Source organism: Nerophis ophidion, linkage group LG01 (genome assembly GCF_033978795.1).
Source record: "Nerophis ophidion isolate RoL-2023_Sa linkage group LG01, RoL_Noph_v1.0, whole genome shotgun sequence".
Lineage (NCBI taxonomy): Eukaryota > Metazoa > Chordata > Actinopteri > Syngnathiformes > Syngnathidae > Nerophis > Nerophis ophidion.
In genome coordinates, this window is record NC_084611.1 from 43267721 (window position 1) to 43293345 (window position 25625).

The 25625-nt window shown below is 41.5% G+C and overlaps 1 protein-coding gene across 42 annotated transcripts in view; it reads right to left on the reverse strand.

Annotated features, from left to right (window-relative positions):
- The window catches only part of camk2b1 (calcium/calmodulin-dependent protein kinase (CaM kinase) II beta 1), a 190097-nt gene that overhangs the window by 158876 nt on the left and 5596 nt on the right, over positions 1-25625 (reverse strand). For all 42 annotated transcript variants that reach the window (XM_061904346.1, XM_061904166.1, XM_061904311.1 and 39 more), the window contains exons 2-3: positions 15729-15823; positions 2115-2174 (exon numbers count right to left, since the gene is read on the reverse strand). In XM_061904346.1, coding sequence (XP_061760330.1) covers positions 2115-2174; positions 15729-15823 — 155 coding nt within the window. The remainder of the gene's footprint in view (positions 1-2114; positions 2175-15728; positions 15824-25625) is intronic.

The following is a 25625-nucleotide window of genomic DNA, read 5'->3' on the forward strand; positions in this document are numbered from 1 at the left end:
TCTTGTATAATAGTGACTGATATTGAGTAAAATTCCAACTTTTATCATAATATTGCACAAATGTTCAGTTTTTCTGATTGACTTGCGTTGAGGAAAATTATGACTTTTATCATAATGCTGCCAAAATTCAAAGTTTTTCTTGTGAAACTGTGACCTTTTTGTTGTGGAACAAGCTTTTTTATATTTGCATAGTATGTATGAGATGTCGACTTGTCAAGGGTGTATACCTCCTTCCGCCCGATTGTAGCTGAGATAGGCTCCAGCGCCCCCCGCAACTCGAAGGGAATAAGCGGTAGAAAATGGATGGATGGGTTTACTGTATGTATTATTAATGTTGTAAATACAAATCTTTATATATCTAGAAAGGGTGGTCCTAAATTCATCTTTCAACTGACCTGGACTACTGCAATGCACTTTATACTGGCATTAGTCAAAAAGCTCTCTCCCGGTTGAAGTCAGTCCAGAACGCGGCAGCACGACTTATAACAGGGGCCAGGAAACGCCAGCATATAACCCCAAGCCTTGAGAGTTTGCACTGGCTCCCTGTTCATTTCAGAATTGATTTTCAAACCTTGCTGTTTGTTTTTAAAGCTGTACATGGACTGCCACCTCATTATATCTCAAACCTCATCCAAATGTACACTCCTGAGGTCCGAGAGCCAGCTCCAGCTCGTGGTGCCCAAGACCAGACTTAAAACTAGGGGAGACAGGGCCTTCTCTGTGGTCGGCCCTAAGCTCTGAAACACTCTGCCCCTCTCCATGTTCGAACTGCTCCCACAGAAGAGTACTTTAAGTCTCGTCTTAGGACCCACTTTTATTTTTTGGCTTTTAACACTACGTGAGTTGGGTGGTCCTCTGTTGACCTCTGTGTTTTAAAATTTTGATTTCTATTTACTGTTTTAATTGGTTTCAGCCTTAAAATCGTTTTTAATCATATTTATTTTTTATTGATTTTATATGTATTTACCGTATTTCCTTGAATTGCCGCCGGGTATATAGTATGCGCCTGCCTAGAATTACTGCCGGGTCGAACTCGTTTTGCAAAATAATTAGCGCATGCTTAGCATTACCGCCGGCTCAGGATTAACGCCGGGTCACTTTCATTTCGCAAAATATTATTCTTATTAGCGCATGTCCAGAATTTCCGCCTGGTCAAACTCATTTTGAAAAATATTATTTTTATTAGCGCATGCCGAGAATTTCCGCCGGGTCAAACTCGTCACGTCACGAGTGACACTTCACCTGTCATCATTTTCAAAATGGAGGAAGCTGATTTCAATAATTTGAAATTGCGTAAAGGGAAGAAGATTAAGAGCTATTCAGTAGGATTTAAAGTCCAAGCTATTGAATGTGCTAAAAAGAACATTAAGCAGCTATGTTTTATTAATATACCGTACCTGCGTGTGTCAAATATGAGCCATTAAATGACTCCCGCCTCCTGGTGGTAGAGGGCGCTAGTGATCCTTCTTGCGACTACTCGGCTACGGAAGAAGTGACAACAAGCAGCAAGAGTGAGCGGCGATCATTTATTTTTTCCTCTCGCTTGCACTTTTAACATGGAGGATTCCATATATAAAATAAAACAGTTTTCTAAACTGGACTTTCAATCGAAGCAGAAGGTAATAAAGGAAGATCTCCATCGAGACAAAGAGACTTTTAAACCTGAAGAAAGATAAGGAAGACTTCAATAAACAAGTTATTGATGCTTTTGATCAGAAGTAGCTGCGCATGGACTTCATTTATAAGTAAAGGTAAGACCATAATAATGTTTTTTTTATGAAATGTGCTTTTCATGATGGTATTCTTACATCACACTCAAATTTATAAGCGCAGGCCTAAATTTACCGCATGCCTTTGGGAAGCGCCAGAGTGAGAAGAGGTTTTAAAATAATTATTCAGTCATTGGTGGCGCTCAAGATAGTATTTGAATGTTGTTTTTAATATTGTTGTGCAGCACTTTGGAAACATTTTGTTGTTTAAATGTGCTATATAAATAAAGTGGATTGGATTGGACTAAAGAGGTAAGCATTTTTCGGAAGTCTCAAGAAGGTAACAAATACAAAAATGTGTGTGCGTGCGTGCGTGCGTGCGTGCGTGCGTGCGTGCGTCCTCACCGATGTTGGGGTGTTTAAGCAGGCGACAAATCCGAGCCTCTCGTTCCAGCTTCTGGTGATCTGGGGGGACGCAAAGGGAGACGAATTCATGTAGTTATAAGTTGACAACCGCAGATGTGCAGGACTGATAGTTGTCACCATGGAGATGAACACACCTAGAACCAAACCATGGCAACTTTCTGTATGCGTCACAAAATATTTACACTACAAGATGCTGTATGCCAACATATTATGCCTCTGCAGTCAGGACCACCGTGCTGGCACATGCACACAGATACCCATGGAAACGAACACGAAGAATGCACACACAGGCACACACACACACACACGCACACACACACACACGCACACACACACACACACGCACACACACACACAAAGGTTGGCATTGAGGACTGACAGGGAAGTGTAAGCCCGGTGATTATGGTCTTAGAAGATGAGAGAAGCGAGGAGGCAGAGGAGCGAGTGGAGGATAGAGATTGGGGGTTGAGGAGTGGGTGGACGGATGGTTTCATGGTAGCAAAACGTACGCAGACGGTAGCGATAAAGATGCAAAAGAAACCGCTGGGATTGAAGAGGAAGACAAGCATGCAGAATTGCAAGGGTTACCTTCCAAAAATGTTCCTATTAAATCCACGCGCAATTAACTGGTGACTATTTCCGTATAAATGTCCTTGCTCGAACAAGAGGAAAATAAACATCTATTTTGCAATGTTAATTCCTAATGAGGCGTGGAAATCTTCGAATGTTTTGAACTCCGGCTTCCACACCAACATTACAGTACATGAGATTTTTCCTTTGTGCCACGGCTGTATTGCACTTAATTTTGCCTCATTTTTGATATGGCAGTGCGAAATTGCCAACCTTGAGACCTCCGATTTCAGAAGTGGGGGCGTGGTTAAGAGGGGAGGAGTATATTTACAGCTAGAATTCACTGAAAGTCAAGTATTTCATATACATATATATATGTATATATATATATATATATATATATATATATATATATATATATATATATATAGCTGAAATAGGCGCCAGCGCCCCCCGCAACCCCAAAAGGGAATAAGCGGTAGAAAATGGATGGATATATATATATATATATATATATATATATATATATATATATACATACATATATTTATTTATTTTATCATATACATATATAAACATATATATATATATATATATATATATATATATATATATATGAGAAATACTTGAATTTCAGTGTTCACTCATTTACACGTATACACACACACATAACACTCATCTACTCATTGTTGAGTTAAGGTTTGAATTGTCCATCCTTGTTCTATTCTGTCACTATTTTTCTAACCATGCTGAACACCCTCTCTGATGATGCATTGCTGTGTGGCACGCACAAAAGTGCTTTTATCAAATGAACTGGAGTCAGGAAACTTCCATCTTATTATCCTTGTTGTGTGCGCAGTTGTGCACAGCACCCTCTAAAAGTCGTAGATGTTATTGTTACATATGCATGTACAGTAGATGGCAGTATTGTCCTGTTTAAGAGGGTCAGAACATTGCTGTTTACGGCAGACGAACTGCTTTACGGTAGACGAAAACGTGACTGCTGTTGTTGTGTGTTGTTACCGCGCTGGGAGGACGTTAATGAAACTGCCTAACAATAAACCCACATAAGAAACCAAGAACTCGCCCACGATCATTCTACAGTTAAAACGTCATTGAGCAGACATGGTGTTTATAAAGTGGGTAAGCGGACGTGAAAACAGGCTGTCCTCACTCAGGTCCGCCTGAATTTCGGGAGATTTTCGGGAGAAAATTTGTCCGGGGAGGTTTTCGGGAGAGGCGCTGAATTTTGTGAGTCTCCTGGAAAATTCGGGCAGTGGCAGTGATGATGGATTTCTTGCCAAAAAAAACCTCAGTTTTGGATCGATGTAGTCATTTGCTGACCTTGCAAATAGATTTGATAACTGGCTGAGATCTTAATGTATGTACATAAGTGGTTTGCAGTGAAATAAATCTATGCAGTAAGTACACTGAATAATTGGTGGATTTTAAGCACAACAGGAAGTAGCGCAAAAAATCAGGTAAACAAATCTGCCACTTAACAACTGTGGATGGCAGAAACCTCCAGATTTTTTTCCATGTATTCACTGCACAAGATGGCTGCATTTGAAGTATCATGAGTGGTTAGCATAAAGCAGCTGTAGGTAACTCAGCAGGCGCTTTAAAACTTTGTTACCCAGCTGCTGCTATGTAAGGTTTGTGTGTTACAGCTGCCATATTGTATTTGACAAAATTAGATTAGATTCCTTTAATTGTACTCGCAGGTAAATTTGTCTCTGAGTGAGAGACATTCATATAAAACAATATTATAAGTACATAAAAAACAGTAAAATAGCTCCACAAAACGTTAATATTGCCATCATCATTATATGCTGCCTCATAAAGTGCATTTAACCTTTGTGTAATGTTCATATTGTTGTCACTTAGCCAGCGTTTGTGTGTCTGATGGACCCCTTGCATTTTGTGGCTTTAATGCCTCACAATCAAACACTCTAATGTTAAAATACTGAACAAATGTTTACCTTATCTCAATAAACATCTGTTCAGTATTTTAACATAAAAGTGTTTGATTGTGAGGCATTAAATCCACAAAATGCAAGGGGTCCATCAGACCCACAAACACTGGCTGAGTAACAACAATATGAACGTTGCACAAAAAATTTCTCTGCCAGTTTCTGCATCCCACAGGGATTCTTCTTCTGTGTTTCTGCACCCACGGTTCCCACACAAGGTTGCAACATTGTTAGTCTACACTGCCTGCTCTCATTTTCTCGCACATTTGACCCTCTGATGTACTGTGTACCTACACTCTGTCCTCCTCCTGTCTAGGCCTGCTGTGTGTGTGTGTGTGTGTGTGTGTGTGTGTGTGTGTGTGTGTGTGTGTGTGTATTCAATACAGATTATCTGCATCAGAAAGAAGTGTTTTAAAATGTAGAATAAAGTCATCACAGGTTCCCTTTAGAGAATGAACATGCACAAAGAGAGCTACAGTGTTTCCCCTTCATGTCACTGAAAGTGGCGCACCACCACGATAAATTCACAGCCTGCCACACTTCAAAATAAAATGTTTGAAGTTTTTACGTGAAAACAAATTAAGATAGTATAATGTATTGTAGCCCCTAGAAGTAGTCAACCAAAGTTTGACACTATTTTTAACTTTTATTGCCAATCTTATGATAACAACCTGCCCAATTCCAACAGGTATTTTTTTTACTTTTGTCTCCGTGCTTCCCCAGACACCCAAAAACTCTTCTACATTGTCCTCCAATCCACTTTCAGGCACAGATGGTGTGTGTGTGATCTGAGAAAAATAAACATCAAATCAAAACCATATGAACAGAAAACATTACCACCAGCATGTTCTTACTGTATGAATGGATAAAAAGTGTCCTGGGCATGATGTTAAAATGCATCCGGCAGTGAAGGCTCCTCTATGGGGTCTTGGGGCACAAGGAGGTTAACCTCTTCACTACTGTTACCCCAGGTGGCTCTTGGCAAAAGCTTAGTACCTGACTGCCCCCTAGCCAGGGATACGGTGAAGACCGGCGCAGCAGGCAGAAGACGGTAGATTGAAGAACTACCACAACGGCTGCGATGGCGGAAGAAGGCAGCCCCACATCCATGTGGGCCCAGTTATGGGGAAATAACAACCCAAGACCTCACCAATGGATCAGGCGGAGGATGACTGCTAACACTATAGAGCGTCACAACGGCTGGGGTGGCGGAAGAAGGCTGCAGCAGAAAAGGGTCCCCAGTCGTCTTGGACTCCATCCCACTGGACCCTTACCTGGATCTGTCAAGGATGGTGTGGTGACTGTCTGTGCACCAGTCTCCCCATGTTAAACTAAGTCACGCACAGGCATCCTCCACAAAGGGATACCCCCCTACCAGGAGGATCGTCATACTCGTTCAAGTGACCGTCGATGATGATGATGATGGATAAATATATCTTATTATGTGGGCGCTATTGACGAGTAATACACTGAAAGTTCGGCCACGGGAGAAAGACTTTGGCCACCAGAACAGCACTGCCGAAACCGGATGTAAACAGAAGCACGCAATTGTCTGGAGTGTGGTCAGCATGTGTGCTATGTGGATGTAACTTTAATATATCCCAGGTTTACCGTATTTCCTTGAATTGCCGCCGGGTATATAGTTTGCGCCTGCCTAGAATTACTGCGGGGTCAAACACGTTTCGCAAAATAATTAGCGCATGCTTAGCATTACCGCCGGCTCAGGATTTACGCCGGGTCAAACTTGTTTTAACAAATAATTAGCATATGCCTAGAATTTCCGCGGGGTCAAACTCGTCACGTCACGAGTGACACTTCACCTGTCATAATTTTCAAAATGGAGGAGGCTGATTTCAATAATTTGAAATCGCATAAAGGGAAAAAGATTAAGAGCTATTTAGTAGGATTTAAGGTCCAAGCTATTGAATATGCTAAAAATAACAGTAAGCAGCTATGTTTTATTAATATACCGTTGCTCCGTGTGTCAAATATGAGTCATTAAATGACTCGCACCTCCTGGTGGTAGAGGGGGCTAGTGATCCTTCTTGCAACTACTCGGTTGCAGAAGAAGTGACAACAAGCAGAAAGAGTGAGCAGCGTGTGTTTATTTTTTCTCTCGCTTGCACTTTTTTTGTTTCAATGAGATCCCGGTGAGCAGACAAAAGCTGTCTTTGATCTTACCAATGAAAAGGATTAAACTCCACTGTGTAGGATGGAAAGCGACATGAAGGTGTCGGTTTCTTTGATGTATTGTAATCCACAGAAAGATTTTGTCTTGACCAAAGATCTACTAAACAGAGAGGGTTACAGGTCTGGACTGCAGGTGGACCAGAAAAGTACCCGCACTCTTTTTTTAAAGGACTACTGAAACCCACTCCTACCCACCACGCAGTCTGATAGTTTATACATCAATGATGAAATATTAACATTGCAACACTTGCCAATACAGCTTTTTTAGTTTACTAAATTACAATTTAAAATTTCCTGGGAGTTTCGTCTGGGAAACGTCGTGTAATGATGACGTGTGCGCAAGACCCCACGCGTTTTTAGGAAGTATGAGCGCTACGCACACACACAGGTAAAAGTTGTCTGCTTTAACGGCATAATTACACAGTATTTTGGACATCTGTGTTGCTGAATCTTTTGCAATTTGTTCAATTAATATTGGAGGAGTCAAAGTAGAAAGATGGAGTTGGGAAGCTTTAGCCTTTAGCCACACAAACACACGGTGATTCCTTGTTTAAAATTCCCGGAGCTGAAACTTTACTATGGATCACAACGCGGTCAAGCGAACATGAATCCAGACCAAATGTCAACCAGCAGGTTTCGGTAAGAAAATTGTGGTTAAAAAGTTGCTTCTTAACGGAGAAAAGCTGAGCCTGGGCCGTTCATGAAGCTGCCGTCGACTTCCCTGAGACATTGGCGTCAACACACCCATGGAGACACCCTTCCGACTGTCAGGTAATATTAAACTAACTAAAACACTAGCAACACAATAGAAAGATAAGGGATTTCCCAGAATTATCCTAGTAAATGTGTTTAAAAACATCGGAATACGTCCCAATGCTATCGCGTTTTTTTTTTTCCCCGTCGCTATCAATATCCGCAAACACGAATCTTTCATCCTCGCTCAAATTAATGGGGAAATTGTCGTTTTCTCGGTGCGAATAACTGTTTTTGTTGGAGGCTCCCATTAAAATCAATGTGAATATGTGAAGAGCCCCCACACTTATGACGTCATCGTCTGCGACTTCCGGTAAAGGCGAGGCTTTTTCAGGAAGTACCAAAAGTGGCGAACTTTATCGTCGATTTTCTCTACTAAATCCTTTCAGCATAAATATGGCAATATCGCGAAATGATCAAGTATGACACATAGAATGAACTTGCTATTCCCATTTAAATAAGAAAATCTCATTTCAGTAGGCCTTTAAGAAGCCATGCTGTTGTAACACGTGCTGAATGTGGCTTGGCACTGTCTTGCTGAAATAAGCAGGGGCGTCCATGAAAAAGACAGCGATTAAATGGCAGCATATGTTGTTCCAAAAGCTGTATGTACCTTTCAGCATTAATGGTGCCTTCACAGATGTGTAAGTTACCCATGCCTTGGGCACTAATGCACCCCCATACCATCCCAGATGCTGGCTTTTGAACTTTGCGTCGATAACAGTCTGGATGGTTCGCTTCCCCTTTAGTCCGGATGACACAATGTCGAATATTTCCAAAAATAATTTGAAATGTGGACTCGTCAGACCACAGAACACTTTTCCACTTTGCATCAGTCCATCTTATATGATCTCGGGCCCAGAGAAGTCGGCAGTGTTTCTGGATGTTGTTGATAAATGGCTTTCGCTCTTCATAGTAGAGCTTAAACTTGCACTTACAGATGTAGCGACAAACTGTATTTAGTGGTAGTGGTTTTGTCAAGTGTTCCTAAGTCCATGTGGTGATATCCTTTAGAGATTGATGTCGGTTTTTGAAACAGTGCCGTCTGAGGGATCGAAGGTCACGGTCATTCAATGTTGGTTTCCGACCATGCCGCTTACGTGGAGTGATTTCCCCAGATTCTCTGAACCTTTTGATGATATCATGGACCGTAGATGTTGAAATCCCTAAATTTCTTGCAATTGCACTTTGAGAAACGTTGTTCTTAAACTGTTTGACTATTTCGTCACGCAGTTGTGGACAAAGGGGTGTACCTCGCCCCATCCTTTCTTGTGAAAGACTGAGCATTTTTTGGGAAGCTGTTTTTATACCCAATTATGGCACCCACCTGTTCCCAATTAGCCTGCACACCTGTGGGATGTTCCAAATAAGTGTTTGATGAGCATTCCTCAACTTTATCAGTATTTATTGCCACCTTTCCCAACTTCTTTGTCACGTGTTGCTGGCATCAAATTCTAAAGTTAATGATTATTTGCAAAAAAAACAATCTTTATCAGTTTGAACATCAAATACGTTGTCTTTGTAGCATATTCAACTGAATATGGGTTGAAAATTATTTGCAATTCATTGTATTCCGTTTATATTTACATCTTACACAATTTCCCAAATCATATGGAAAAGGGGTTTGTGCATAACAAAATGTAAAAAAACTGAAGCGCGGTGAATAATTTCCGGATGCTCCGTATATAATTTATGCTGCGCTAAATAGGCCTCGTTAGAGCATCTTAGAACTCTGCTGAGTTGCTAACATGTAGCAAGAAAGAAAGCACGTAGGGAATTGATAAATGGAGGCTTAAATTAGTTCTCTCGCATCCTTGCTGCTGCACTTTTGATGCAAAAAAAAAAAAAAAAAGTTGTGAGGAGCGCGGAGGCTATGAAGCGCTATCGGGCCAGTGGGACACACCGACAGCAGCTGTGGGTGTGAAGGATGTCAAGGTTTTGAAAAGGACAGGAAGCAAACCATACAAGCTGTCTGACGCCAGATAACCACGCTGGGCTTTGTTGGGTCGGGGTCTCCCAACACGTCGAGTGGGAGAGTGCAGATAACGCTGGGCAGAGTGGACACGCGTGTTGAACGTTTATCACGCAGCCTATGTCACATAGGTCATCAAGCTATTAATAGAACCTTGGCTTAATTGAACACGGCTCCCGACGTCGACTTCCGACCATGAACCAGTCGGCTCACATCTTCTATACAAGACAGATTTAAGGAGACGTTCGCTATGATAGCGCAACTTGTGGGGGTGAATTATTTATTCCTTGCAGGTCTCACGGAGCCAATCACAGGGATTAGCTGTTAGCCTCCTGCTAATAGCAGCAGGATAATCTAGGATGGATTTAATCTTGTTAAAAGATGCTGGTTGCTCTGACTTCACCACCTATAACGGCACGCCCAGCAGCACCGCCTTCTCCCGGGGTGGACCATCCAATAATAACCCGATACACTTCATGGGTCGGTACCATTTGGTCACAGAGAGGAAAGCCTTTTAATCAATTAAATGTTAATTGGCATGTAGAGCACAGTGTTAGAGCATGTGGCGTTTGTTTGCGAGCCAGCATGTGCTAACGTTAGCATTAGCAAAGATGCTTTATTGGCGGTTGGAAAAAGTGAGTCAATTAATTTGAGCTAGTATTGACAAGTCAGGGTTATTATTGACTTGGGCATCAAACATTAGCAGTTTAAAAGGGTTGGGTGAAAGATTTTAATCTACATTTAAAACGCTTGTGGTCGTGATCATTGGTTCAAAAACACTTGGCTCTCAAAGTACCACATCAAAATACAGGAGCGTAGTAGGCCTAAATATTCATCAAGTACAAGGCAGAGGTATTATTTAACAAGTATATTAAATGTTTTTGGCCATTTTAACATTACACAGTTTGAACAGTAACACCGTGTTTCAATATTTAATTACCGTATTTTTCGCACTATAAGGTGCACTTAAAAACCTCAAATTTTCTCAAAAGCTGACAGTGCGCCTTATAATCCGGTGCGCTTTATATATGAGCCAATATTGAGCCACAATAAGTGGTAAAAAAAATGGATGGATGGATGGATGGATGGAGGTCTCGCAACTACGGTAAGCAGCCGCCAAATTCATTTTCCCTTGTAGAAGAAGAAGTGCGGGAGAGTAGGGGCCCTGGAGGCTGGCTGCCGCTATAAAGCGCTACTCAGCCATCCACAACCCCAGAGGAATTAAGCAGCGGTGAAGGCGTTGATTTGGGGAGGGGCGTGTGCGTGCATGTATGCCCAATGAACTTGGGTGAGATGTTGGAATGTTTTTGTGGACTGGGGCTGATATCAAAGTACGTCACCAGGTGTTGTTGAAAAAAAGGAAGGTCAAAAGCGTCCATCTTTGAGGAGTCCTCGGGGTAGTTCTTCAGAACAGCTTGTTCCTGATTGCATCAAGGCCATTCGAGGGAGTCAATTCGTAGAATAAGATGTTATTTTTCTTGGAGCAGTCCAAACAATGACTTGCCTTCTCTGTGTGTCCGTGCTGGATCTCTCAAATTCAATTTAATTATTCCTTCTCAATAAACTTCTCCAAGATGAGATCCATCTTGCGATTCAAATCAGAAATCGCCTTGGGATTCCCTGGGAAGAGCTGGACGAAGTGGCTGGACAGAGGAAAGTCTGGGCTTCCCTGCTTAGGCTGCTGGCCCCGCGACCTCGGATAAGTGGAAGAAGATGGATGGATGGATTTTTTGACAAACCACTATATGGAACCCGCGTGCCACTGGTGGTACGTGTACCCCAGTTTGAGAATCACTTATCTCGTTAATATAGTTTAAATTTGGCAGACATTTTTCTCCAAAGTCACTTTTAGAACACATATTTTGAGTCTATCTGCAAGACGATTGTTTGTGGAGGCGTTCCCCGTTTGCAAATAAAACCGCACCCCACCCGTTCCAAAAGTATTCTAATGTATCTTGTGAAAATGTACACAGTTTGAATATATACCGTACTTTCCGGACTATAAGGCGCACTTAAAATCCTTTTTTTTTTTTTTCATCAAAACTCGACTGTGCGCCTTATAACACGGGGCGCCTAATGTAAGGAATAAGTTTGGTTTTGCTTACCCACCTCGTAGCTATTTGATTTGGAACATGGTCTAATTATAAGTGTGACCAGTAGAAGGCAGTCATACATAAGAGATAAGTGTAGGCTTCACTATGATGGCAATACGTCTCATGTAAACAACACCAACATTTTAAATGTTCCATTGAAAATACAGAACATTACACACGGCGCTCAAAAATCTATCAAAATGTTTTAGTAGGACTTTGGTAAACTATGAAGCCGCACCGCTTGAAGGATTGTCGGCACATTAAACATACCAGTATTATTATGGTGTGTGTATAAGGCAGGGGTGACCAACCTTTTTGAAACCAAGAGCTACTTCTTGGGTACTGATTAATGCGAAGGGCTACCAGTTTGATACACACTTAAATAAATTGCCAGAAGCAGCCAATTTGCTCAATTTACCTTGAATAAATAAATCTATATATATTTTTTAAAAACGGTATTTCTATCTGTCATTCAGTCGTACATTTTTTTTCCTTTTACGGAAAGTTTTTTGTAGAGAATAATTGACGAGAAAAAAACTTAATTGAACGGTTTAAGAGGAGAAAACACGAAAAAAATGAAAATTACACTTTGAAACATAGTTTATCTTAAATTTCGACTCTTTGAAATTCTAAATTCAACCGAAAAAAATGAATGGAAAACTAGCTAATTCGAATCTTTTTGAAAAAAAATAAAAAAATTATTTATGGAACATCATTAGTAATTTTTCCTGATTAAAATTAATTTTAAAATGTTGATGACATGTTTTAAATATGTTAAAATCCGATCTGCAATTTGTTGGAATATATAACAATTTGAACCAAGGTATATTTGTAACAAAGACAAACCATTATTTCTTCTAGATTTTCCAGAACAAAAATTTTGCAAGAAATTTAAAAGACTTTGAAATAAGATTTAAATTTGATTCTACAGATTTTTTTAGATTTGCCAGAATATTTTTTTTTTATTTAAAATTTTTATCATAATAAGTATGAAGAAATATTTCACAAATATTTGTTGTCGAAAAAACAGAAGCTAAAATGAAAAATTTAATTAAAATGTATTTATTATTCTTTACAATAATAAAACAAAAAATTACTTGAACATTGATTTAAATTGTCAGGAAAGAAGAGAAAGGAATTTAAAAGGTAAAGAGGTATATGTGTTTAAAAATCCTAAAATAATTTTTAAGGTTGTATTTTTTCTCTAAAATTGTCTTTCTGAAAGTTATAGGAAGCAAAGTAAAAAAATAAATGAATTTATTTAAACAAGTGAAGACCAAGTCTTTCAAATATTTTCTTGGATTTTCAAATTCTATTTGAGTTTTGTCTCTCTTAGAATTTAAAATGTCGAGCAAAGCGAGACCAGCTTGCTAGTAAATAAATACAATTTAAAAAATAGAGGCAGCTCACTGGTCAGTGCTGCTATTTGAGCTATTTTTAGAACAGGCCAGCAGGCTACCTGGTGCCAGCGGGCACCGCGTTGGTGACCCCTGGTATAAGTTAAGACATTAACCGGCGTTTTGTTTCGCAATGTTATGTAAAAGCAACTTTTCTTACCTTCTGGTACATGCTGATAAGATCTGTATTTGTGATCTGCATAAATCTCGAAAAATTGCACGCATCTGCGCCAACGCCGTAAGCTCCTTCTTTTCCTTTATCTTCTTATGTGACATTCATCCTCCGCTGTTGCCATTTCTAATATAAAGTAGTGTAAAGTTGGGCTTCACAATGGCAGAGGGGTTAGTGCGTCTGCCTCACAATACAAAGGTCCTGCAGTCCTGGGTTCAAATCCAGGCTCGGGATCTTTCTGTGTGGAGTATGCATGTTCTCCCCGTGAATGCGTGGGTTCCCTCCGGGTACTCCGGCTTCCTCCCACTTCCAAAGACATGCACCTGGGGATAGGTTGATTGGCAACACTAAATTGGCCCTAGTGTGTGAATGTGAGTGTGAATGTTGTCTGTCCATCTGTTTTTGGCCCTGCGATGAAGTGGCGACTTGTCCAGGGTGTACACCGCCTTCCGCCCGATTGTAGCTGAGATAGCCGCCAGCGCCCCCCGTGACCCCAAAAGGGAATAAGCAGTAGAAAATGGATGGAGTAGTGTAAAGTTCTTTCTTATATCTGTCGGTAAACTCACCATGAAAGCGCTAAAACATACCGACGCAGTAAGTTGACATTATTCACCCAAGGAACTTTAGTTATTAAAGAGTTCCGTTCGGACGGTTTTTCACGGGACACATTTTCCTGTGTTGTGGTTTCCGGATTAGGAGGTGCTGCTCCGTTATTAAATTGAAGGCTCCAGTACTCTGGAATGCCCTCCCGGTAACCGTTCGAGATGCCACCTCAGTAGAGGCATTTAAGTCTCACCTTAAAACTCATTTGTATACTCTAGCCTTTAAATAGACTCCCTTTTTAGACCAGTTGATCTGCCGTTTCTTTTCTTTTTCTCCTATGTCACACTCTCCCTTGTGGAGGGGGTCTGGTCCGATCCGGTGGCCATGTACTGCTCGCCTGTGTATCGGCTGGGGACATCTCTGCGCTGCTGATCCGCCTCCGCTTGGGATGTTTTCCTGCTGGCTCCGCTGTGAACGGGACTCTCGCTGCTGTGTTGGATCCGCTTTGGACTGGACTCTTGCGACTGTGTTGGATCCATTATGGATTGAACTTTCACAGTATCATGTTAGACCCGCTCGACATCCATTGCTTTCCTCCTCTCCAAGGTTCTCATAGTCATCATTGTCACTGACGTCCCACTGGGTGTGAGTTTTCCTTGCCCTTATGTGGGCCTACCGAGGATGTCGTAGTGGTTTGTGCAGCCCTTTGAGACACTAGTGATTTAGGGCTGTATAAGTAAACATTGATTGATTGATGGATTGATTGATTGACGTAAAGTCTGAATGTCATTAAAACAGTTAGCGCCATCTTTTGACACTTCTTCCACTCCCGTCCTTGCACGCTACACCGCTAGAACAAAGATGACGGGGAGAAGACGCTGTCGAAGGTGAGCCAAATAAATAAGACCTGCCCACAAAACAGCGCATCCGGAAGCGACTGTCAGAAAGCGGTTTGAAAAGGATGTGTAAAACATCATATATGCAACATTTTGACCAAAGAACCACCATGACATGTTATGTAGACCACAAGGAAGTCTTTTGCATTTAGAAAAAAAATAATAATAGTATGACTCTTTTAAAGCGCTCTGTAATCCGGTGCGCCTTATATATGAAAAAAGATTTTAAAAAACAGACCATTCATTGGCAGTGTGCCTTATAATCGGTGCGCCCCATGGTCCGGAAAATACAGAACTCTTATCCTTTCTTTTTAACCAATAAGAACACAGGATCTTTGTTGCCACATTTTTAACGTTGAAAGCAAAAAAAATACTTTCTTTTCGTTTCATGGAAAGTCATTGTCAGAATAATTGTGTTTCTAAGTTATCACAAAACGTTGTGTTTCAATGAGTTCCCAGTGACCGGACAAAATCTGTTTTGATCTTATCAATCAAAAGGCTTGTAAAACTCCAATGTGTGGGATGGGAAATTACATGAAGGTGTTGGTTTCTTTGATGTATTGTAATCCACGGGAGATTTTGTCTTGACCTGAGATCTACAAAGCGAAGAGGAAGCAGGACCTGAGCCCCCTCTTGGTACCTTTTTTTTTTTTTTACTGTTTAACCAAAGGCGATGGCTGTTTACGGCCCCCTTCCTTTAGAAACAGCTGTTGCCATGTAATCAGGGAGAGTCCAAAAAAAAGAGGAGGCGTGGACCTTTTTCGTCAGAACGTGGTGGAAGACTGTACAAAAAGACGTTTCTCCTCAATTGAGCTAAATTGAATTATGTCTCTGTTTGATTCCTTGCTTCTTGTCTGTTTAATAGATGTCATCAGTGATTGAACCTGACCATCATGCTTTTCAGTGGAGAGCGACGACTTCAACTGACCAATGAACATAGGGTTTTTAACATCCTGTTTTTACGATTTTTCTGCAGACGATGAAGCAAGCACAAGAAAAAACGAAAGTCTCACAGTTTTTTGGGTAGCGCTTACCTCTCGCGGATAACTTTTTGGTGTTGATGATTTTGGCTGCGTATTCCTGTCCTGTGCACAGCTTCACGCATCTGCGCACCACTGAAAAGGCTCCCCTGTAAGAAACGTACAAAAAAAAAAAAAAAAGTTGAAGTTTTTGGAGTGACGCAAAATATTTATTTTTGTTGGCAATACACAACAGTTAGCATTTAGTGAATATTATGCTGTTAAATGGACACACATGTCCCTCACAGTTTTCGCGATTTATCGTCACCCATTTGTTTAGTATGGTCGTGACCAAGGATAATTCCTTAGGAGGACTTTGCTTATGTACGATTAAAGGAAATGGGTTTCACGTCGATAGAACTTCTAAAATTCACATAAAGAACTTGTTTTTTTAACACAGAACAATTCCAGTAATGTATACTCTCTACGCTCGGGCTTGAAGGGGAACTGCACTTTTTTGGAATGTTGTCTATCATTCACAATCCCTATGAAAGACAAGAACATGTGGGGTTTTTTTTGGGGGGGGGGGGGTTTATGTATTCCAATATATTTGTAATATATTGCAAACAATGCAGCTAATTGAAGTATCATACTGCATTAATATATGCTCATTTTAAACTTTCATGCAGAGAGGGAAATTTGCCAGACACTGATGACAGCTGCTGCCAGGAAGTCGACCCGACTAGCATCCGACGTCTTTTTAGTAGCGTACGTACGGGCAAGGTCGCAGGCCCTGACGGCCTCCCAGCTTTTTTGCTCAAAAGCTGTGCAGAGGAACTAACTACGGCATGGTGTCCAATATTCCAACAGTCACTTAACACTCACACTGTTCCAGCTCTGTGGAAGAAGTCAATTATAACTCCAGTGCCTAAAAAGCCCGGTGTCACAGTAAACAACGACTTTCGTCCCGTAGCTGTCACTTCGATTGTTGTGAAATGTTTTGAAAAATGTGTTGTGTCACTGCTCATGAAGGATGTCAAGCCAAATTTAGATGTGTACCAGTTTGCGTACAAGCAGGAATGCTGTACTGATGATGCAATCCTCTGCACCTTGCACTTTATCTCCAAGCACCTTGAGAACACAAAAGCTTATGCTAGAATTGTATTTGTTGATTTCAGCTCAGCTTTTAATACAGTGCAAATTCACATACTCTTGGAGAAGCTCAAAGACATGGGTGTAAACTCCACCTTGATCAAATGGTTCCACTCTTTTTTAACAAACAGAACACAGCAAGTGAAGGTCAACAGAACACTGTCAGACACCAAACACTGCAACACAGGCGTCCCACAGGGTTGTGTTGTATCACCAACACTGTTTACCTTGTACACCAATGATTGTAGGACTGTGCACCCTAACAATTATATGGTGAAATTTGCGGACGATACCGTGCTCCTAAGCCTTCTACACAGGGATACGGACCCCTCTGTGTACCAAGACGAGATACACCTATTTATTAGGTGGTGTGATACCAACCATCTTATTCTAAATGTGACCAAGACACAGGAAATGGTTTTGGATCCGAGGAGTGTTACTGACCATGAGCCAGTGGTCATCAAAAATCAGGAAATCACTCAGGTATCCTCATATAAATTCTTAGGGGTTCATATTGATAATCTTCTCTGCTGGAAGACACATATTGACAAACTGTGCAATAGACTGCAACAGAGGCTATATTTTTTGCGAAGATTAAGATTGTACGGCGTAAGCAGCCACATCATGATGATTTTCTACCATGCCATAGTAGAGAGCATCATTAGATACGGGATCACCTCATGGTTTGGCAACCTAACCGTTAAGCTAAAAAGCAAACTGGCCGGCATGCATAAAACGGCAATGAAAATCGTAGGGAGGAAAGAATATGAGCCTATACAGAACATCTATGAGCAGGCAGTTAGGAAAAAAGCTAAGAAAATTATTTCCAATTCACAACACCCACTCTTCCCTGAATATGGAACCCTGCCATCAGGGAGAAGACTCCGGGTCCCACTATGCAAATCGAACCGCCTTAAATTATCATTTGTCCCAGCCTCCATTAAGCTGACCAACAATGTGCAATAGAATGTTAATACATAGATTAGCACTTTTTTTTTTAAGCACATAGCATTTTAGCACATAGCACTTTAGCACATAGCACTTTAGCACACTGCACTTTATCCATGAGCTCTAGTGAAATGCACACTGGTAATTTATCGTTATCTCCATACTGTAGATTTTAAGCCTACATCAAAGTGCCACCCATGTCTATCAAGCTCCATGTTCTGATGTTTAAATGTTAGTTGTCTGGTTGTGGTTCTGTCTGTGCTTGTGTTTTTGTTCTGTTATTTTTGTGTATGTTAAGAAAGTAATGATGCACTATGACCAAGACAAATTTCCCCGCGGGGACAATAAAGTTGAAACTTAAACCTTGACCTTGAAATCACAACTAAAAGTGTATTTACTATACAGTTAAGCAGTGGCACAAACATTCATGTCATTTAAAAACAGAAAGTGCAAGATTGTCAGAGACCTTTTAAAACAAGCTATGAGTGCACTTTTGTGCATGATGTCACACAAGATATGTCAATAAGTGTTAAATAAAAATTAGCTGCATGATAGAAAATCAAATAGTGTATGTCCTTCACTATGTGGTAGGTTCCTGTGGACGTTATCTCCTTCTGTTGTTGACTATTTGTTTCATACGGTGTTAATGTGGAAATGGTTGCTTAGGCATTTTGTTGGTGTGGCACCGCCTGGAGGCGTTGACGTGTGGAGTTTCAAGCATTCTTTATTCTCTAGCGGATGTCTTTTCAAACGATGCTACATTAATAGAGCTGCTACTTTTAGTAGCAGCACTTTTGCAGTATACTTGAAATATTATGGTTGTAGGAGCCATTTTAAGCATCCTTATTTTGAGTTGGCATTACTTTCTTTTGTCACTAGGTGGCGGGCTTTTTGGTTGAGCAGTGCAGGGTTGAAGGCATAAATAGGAGCACAGGTGACCTGATTGAGGAGGACGCAGGTGCGGGAGCACAAACCGTTATTACCACAACAGCAGACAACAACAGTAGACAACGGCAGACAACAGCAGACAACAACACACAGCAACAGGCAGGAAAGACAGGACAACATATGGCACCATGTCACTACAATAATCCATGGTATGTTTCATTCACCCTGCAAGTTAATTAATAAATATGCATTAACTGGATTTCTGACTGGACCTCACTTCAATGCAATGTTTGCTGCTCCGTAGGATCACTCCCTCAAACCTGTTGAGTAGTGTCAATAAATTTGAACATTTAAAGGTGAAGATTGCCACTACAACTCAAGTAAGGCGGTGCTCTTCGAGTGAAAAGGACAACAAGAAGAACACCAAAGGACATCAAAAGCCTCAAGAGGACGAATTGTGCCACGGCCACGCTGCTACTCATCAGCCGGGGTGATTGGAAACACCTACCAGCTCTATAGGGTGAGTTGTGTAGAGCTGAAAGCAGCACAAGGGAGAGACTTGGTCAATTATGTCTGGTGGCAAATATGATGTACAGCCACAAGGTGGCGAAAATGTGGATCCTGAAAAGGAAAATGCACAATATTCTGAAAAGGAAAAAAGAGCTATAAAGGCTTGGAAATGAAAGTTGACAATTATCATAAAGCAATAGGAACATGTGTTAAAAAAGCTTCTAAAATAAGGGACACAATAAAACAACTCATGCATTCAAATGAAAATGATGAAAATGCAAATGCTGTAAGAGGTTACTTGGATAAATTGATTCATTTGTGTGGAGAGGCAAGGGAGAATCATTCCTCATTGATTGCCTTACCATTGCCTGAAGAGGAACTTGATAGAAAAAATGACTGGTTTCAAGAACATATTAAGATACTAGAAGGTTTCATAAAACTTGTGGATGAATGGTTATCAGAAGTGAAAAGGCTAACCACACATGACACTGCCCCTGTGGAAGAGGAGTCACAATTGCATCCTTCTCAAACACATGGCTCAGTTGAAACACAATTCCAAGATGAAATGCATGTCCCACTTGCCCATGATGAACACTTGTGTTACACTTTCTGATATTGGAGCCCAGGACAGTGCATCGAATGTCTCAATCACACGCAACTCCATAACATCAAGAACCGCTTCTACCTCATCTGCTCGCATTCGAGCCCAGGCCGAAAAGGCTGCTCTCATGGCAGAGGTTGCTGCATTGGAGAAAAACATCAGATTGAATCACAACAAAGAATTCAACAGGAACAATTCGCAAAACAACAAGAACAATTCGCAAAACAACAGGAACAACTCAGAATGGAAAAGGAAAAGTTGGAATTGGAAACAAAACTGGCAGCCGCAAATACAAGGGAGCAAGTTTTTGCAACCATGGGATCTAGGGAAGGATCAAGAGTGTCAAGAATATGCTCTGAATCACACAAGGGAGCTGCTGCTCCAAAGAAAACAATGCCCCTCTCTGACACACAGGTTGTGAAGCCAAAACAATTCATATATGAAAAGTACACCAAAGCTCATTACATGACTCCAAGACAGGCTGCTCTCTCTTTAATGCAAACTGACAATGTATCAAAATCAACTATGCAAATGGAAAATGTGTCGAATACAACTGGACAAAGTAATCATACTCATATGAAAAAAAATGATGTTAATGGTCATACAGTTCACACTACATCCCCTGTCACAAATGCCATCAAACAAGATCACATTCTTGATTTACTAAAAAGACAACATGATTTCAATGCCTTATTGGTTAAGCAGAATGTCCATTCCTCTTTACCATCAAGAGACGTACCTGTTTTTGATGGGAGATCCGTTTCAGTATGAAACCTTTATAAGGGCATTTGAATATGGAGTGGAGAAAAGGTGTGACACCTATGACTGTTTGCATTACCTCGAACAATATACTAGAGGGCATCCAAAAGAGCTGGTTCAAAGATGCCAACATTTGCCTCCGTCCCAGGGCTACCAGAAGGCAAGACAGCTACTCAAATAACATTTTGGTAATGAATATCATATTGCAACAGCATATATGGAAAATGCTTTTTCCTGGGGAACAATTAAATTGGAGGATGTAAAAGGATTGAGAGCATTCTCTCTATTCCTCAGAAGTTGTTCCAATGCAATGGGAAGTCTGGCCTATATGGAAGAAATGAACGTTGTTTCTAATATGAGGACCATCATCCTAAAGCTTCCATACAAGCTCAGAGAGCAGTGGAGGAACAAGGCCTGTGACCTACAGGAGAAGCAAGTTCATCGTTCCATTTTCCCAGACCTTGTCAACTTTATTGAAAAACAAGTCAAAATACTCTCTGATCCACTGTTTGGTAACATTCAGGACACTAAGCAATCAATTGTCAAACCAACATCCGTCCCTAAGCCAAGAGTAAATTCAAGTCCAAGGAGCAGCTTTGCAACAACATTAATACCCATAGACACTGTGGAGTCAAATGAAGGAAAAAGGAATGTGAAATCTCACAGTTGTCTGTTCTGTAAGAAGAGTGGTCACACACTGGAGTGCTGTCCACAATTCAAGACGAAGAAGCACAAAGAAAAAAATAGACTTCTTAAAGGAAAAGGGAGTCTGTTTTGGCTGTCTGAAAATAGGACATTTAAGTCGAGACTGCAGAAATCGTCTATTACGTGAAATCTGTAAACAACAACATCCAAAAATACTCCAAATTGAACAGACAGAACAAACTCAAACCAAATCAATTGGAATCAATACTGTTGTCCCACCTCCCAAGCATACTTGTGGTCATATTGGGGCCGGGGATGACCCCTCCATCTACTCCATTGTACCTGTACAAGTTAAAAGCAACAAGGGAGACACAGTGTTACAAACTTAGGCATTTTTGGATCATGGAAGCACCTCCACATTCTGCACAGAAAAACTGATGCAAAAACTGAACATTACAGGACAAAGAAAAAACATCCTTCTTAAAACCATGAATCAAGTGAAACCCGAAACCAGCTACCACATCACTGGACTGGAAATAGCCAAGATAAATACAAATGACTTTATTCAATTGCCGGATGTATTTACACACAAAACCATGCCAGTTTCACCACACAATATTCCAAAACAGCAGGATTTGAAACACTGGCCATATCTAAACAATATCACATTACCTGAAATTGACTCTGACATCGACCTCCTCATTGGCACGAATGCTTCTAAGGTACTGGAACCCTGGGAGGTGGTCAATAGCCAGGAGGACGGGCCATATGCAGTGAGGACCATATTGGGATGGGTCATTTATGGTCATTTAATAGGAGATGACACCAGCAGGCATAATGGCTGCCCTGTTGCTGATGTCAATAGAATATCTATTCTAAACCTGGAGGAGAAATGCTTTGCCTATGACAGGATGGCGAAAACCAAGACACGTCTCCAGCAAGAGTTGGACGACATGGTGATAGGTCACGACCAACTTCAACAAACTGTCACAAATCTGGAGAAGAAGCAAAAGTAATTTGACCAGATGCTGGCGGAAGAGAAAAACATATATGCACGCTATGCAGAGGAGCGAGATCGGGCTGAAGCCGAGGCCCGTGAGAAAGAGACCCGTACACTGTATTTGACCCGCGAGCTGGAAACTCTGATGGATCTAAAAGACGAGGTGGACCGCAACAACAAACTGCTTCGAGTTGAAATGGAGGATCTGGTGTCATCCAAAGATGATGTTGGAAAGAGCAAACACGAGCTGGAGAAGTCCAAGCGTGCCATGGATCAGCAGCTGGAGGAGATGAAAACACAGCTTGAGGAACTAGAGGATGAGTTGCAGGCCACGGAAGATGCCAAGCTGCGTCTGGAGGTCAACATGAAAGCCCAGTATGAGCGGGACCTGTCCGGCCGTGACGAGATGGGTGAGGAGAAGAAGAGGTCTCTGATCAAGCAGGTCCGCAAAATGGAAAGGGAGCTGGAGGATGAGCGCAAGCAGCATTCTGGTGTTGTTGCTACATGTAAAAAACTGGAGCTGGACCTGAAGGAACTGGAGGCGGGCATCAACATGGCCAACAAGCACGGTGAGGAAGCCCTCAAACAACTGAAGAAACAGCAGGCCCATATGAAAGAACTTATCAGGGAACTGGATGACACTCGCATGTCTCGAGAGGAAATTCTGGCCCAGAGTAAGGAGTCTGAGAAGAAGTTAAAGGGTATGGAAGCTGATATCCTCCGAATGCAGGAGGAGGTGGCTGCTGCAGAACGAGCCAAGCGACAGGCTCAGCTGGAGAGAGACGAGTTGCAGGATGAGATGAACAATCAGGCCACCAAGAATGCTCAAATCGCAAAGGAGAGGAGACGTTTGGAGGCACGTATCGCTCAGCTGGAAGAGGAGCCGTGCAACACGGAGCTGGTTGAAGACAGCCTGAGGAAGTCCATGCTGCAGACTGATCAGATGAACGTGGAGCTGACCTCAGATTGCAGCTCCTTTCAGCGTGCGGAAGGCACCCACGCCCAGCTGGAGCGTCAGAACAAGCAGCTGAAGCTCAAGCTACAGGAGCTGGAAGGAGCGGTGAAGTCCAAGTACAAGGCCAACATGGCCGCCCTTGAGGCCAAGCTTGCTCAGCTAGAGGAGCAGCAGGACATCGAGACCAGGGAGTAGCAAGGTGCCACCAAGCTTGTGAGGCGAAATGAGAAAAAACTGATAGAGCTGGTTTTGCAGGTGGATGATGAGAGACGCAACACCGAGCAGTACAAAGACCAGGCAGACAAGTTGAACTCTCGCATGAAGCAGCTGAAGCGGCAGCTGGAGGAGGCCAAGGAGGAGGCTAAGAGGGCAAACACCTACCGAAGGAAGATGCAGAGGGAGAAAAAAAAACTGAGAAGAAGAATCGTGTAAAAGTGAATTTGAATGGCTCCCTTTCAAGTAATTGTTACAGGGTAAACCATTAGGGGCCGGTGTGTAGGAGCCATTTTAGGCATCCTTATTTTGAGTTGGCATTACTTTCTTTTGTCACTAGGTGGCGGGCTTTTTGGTTGAGCAGTGCAGGGTTGAAGGCATAAATAGAAGCACAGGTGAGCTGATTGAGGAGGACTCAGGTGTGGGAGCACAAACCGTTCTTACCACAACAGCAGACAACAACAGCAGACAACAACAGTAGACAACGGCAGACAACAACACACAGCAACAGGCAGGAAAGACAGGAGAACATATGGCACCATGTCACGACAATAATCCATGGTATGTTTCATTCACCCTGCAAGTTAATTAATAAATATGCATTAACTGGATTTCTGACTGGACCTCACTTCAATGCAATGTTTTCTGCTGCGTAGGATCACTCCCTCAAACCTGTTGAGTAGTGTCAATAAATTTGAACATTTAAAGGTGAAGATTGCCACTACAATGGTTGTCTGTTCAACATCTTCCTGCTTGAAGCCAAACCAACGCCAGACGATGGACCCACTGCTGTTTTTCTTGGGAATTAATTCTTCCTTCATTTTTACCGGATTTGCACCTTCTTTCTCTTGTATTACCACTCGTGCCTCACCGCTAGCATCACAGCTGACGTTACCCACGCTGCTACCTCTCTGCTCCGCAAGGGCGAATGACGTTGCACGCGTGACAGTATGTGACGTATGTAAGAAGCTGCGCTTGTTTTATGTCTCTGTGAGAAGGACAGACAACAAAGAGTGAGAATTGCCAGCAGCTAATAGCAACTGCGTGAGAACGCATACTCGAATATCACGATATAGTCATTTTCTATATCGCAAAGAGACAAACCCGATATATATCAAGTAAATTTCATATATCGCCCAGCCCTATACTTACATGATCATGATTAATTCTTCATCCAAACGGGAATACATAAACAATTCATAAGTCTGCATCTCAGTGAGAGCAGACTTTGTACAGTAAGTTTTTTATAATGTTTGTAGTTTGTATTTCTTGTTCTCAATCAGCTTCTAAAAATTGCAGCTCCTCCTCCGTATATCCAGGCTCAAAAATACAAGTTCCTGGATCATAAGTTGTCCCATAGTAGTATTTATCTCCCATGAAGTCTGCATGATTAGTAGTCGTAGCTGTTGTCAAAGGAAATAGCGAACGTTGTGATGCTTCTGTGAAATGAATGCACCGCCCTATGCTTAAAATGAGCAAAATAAATAAATATTGCATGTTATTATGAATGTGCATGTTACTTCATCATTTATATACTTAGTGTATAAAAAACGTTAATGGACGTTTTTGGATGTTCTTTAAAGCGCTTAATAGGCGGAATAGAGTGACTCACACTACCTCTATTGATAGGTGACTCTTGCTAGCGTTTATTTACGAGTCGGAATTCATTTAAAAAGCAAAACACGTGTGCTTCTCTCACCTAAGGATTGTGAACGATAGACATAATTCCCCAAAAAAGTGCAGTTCCCCTTAAATAAATGGAGCAATCCTAAAAGAGCAACCGTGTGGTTTCACTAATATTAGGGAAAATAACAATTCCGATAAAGTGCCTGCACCTCCGGGCTGGGGTCCCAATAATACATGGCGCGATTCCATTTGGGGGGTTTCTGATAATAATGGCATACTTACCATTAGGCAAGCACAGGAACCCCGAGATGTCCAGGGGCAACAAAATGTCTGAATGAAGAATGTTTAATAACGTTTCCTTCTACTTAAAACAATTATTTGTTTTTGTCTTAATTTGTACACTACAAAATACAAAGAAATATTTCCTGACAGTTCCTTCTCGCACAATAAACGAGTCCTTGCTACTGCACATGTGCAGAATTAATTTTGTAACAGACAAACATATTGGAGTTATGGGAGGTTTTATTAAAGATGAAATGGAGTTACCCAAGTGAAGTGGAAAAGATAACAACGGGAAAAATAAAGCAAACCGTTTTTAGTGAAGCTACCCATAGTGTCAACCTTTCTCCCAGTGACGTCAAATGTGTTTGATCAAGACAGCAAGAGCGACTGTCA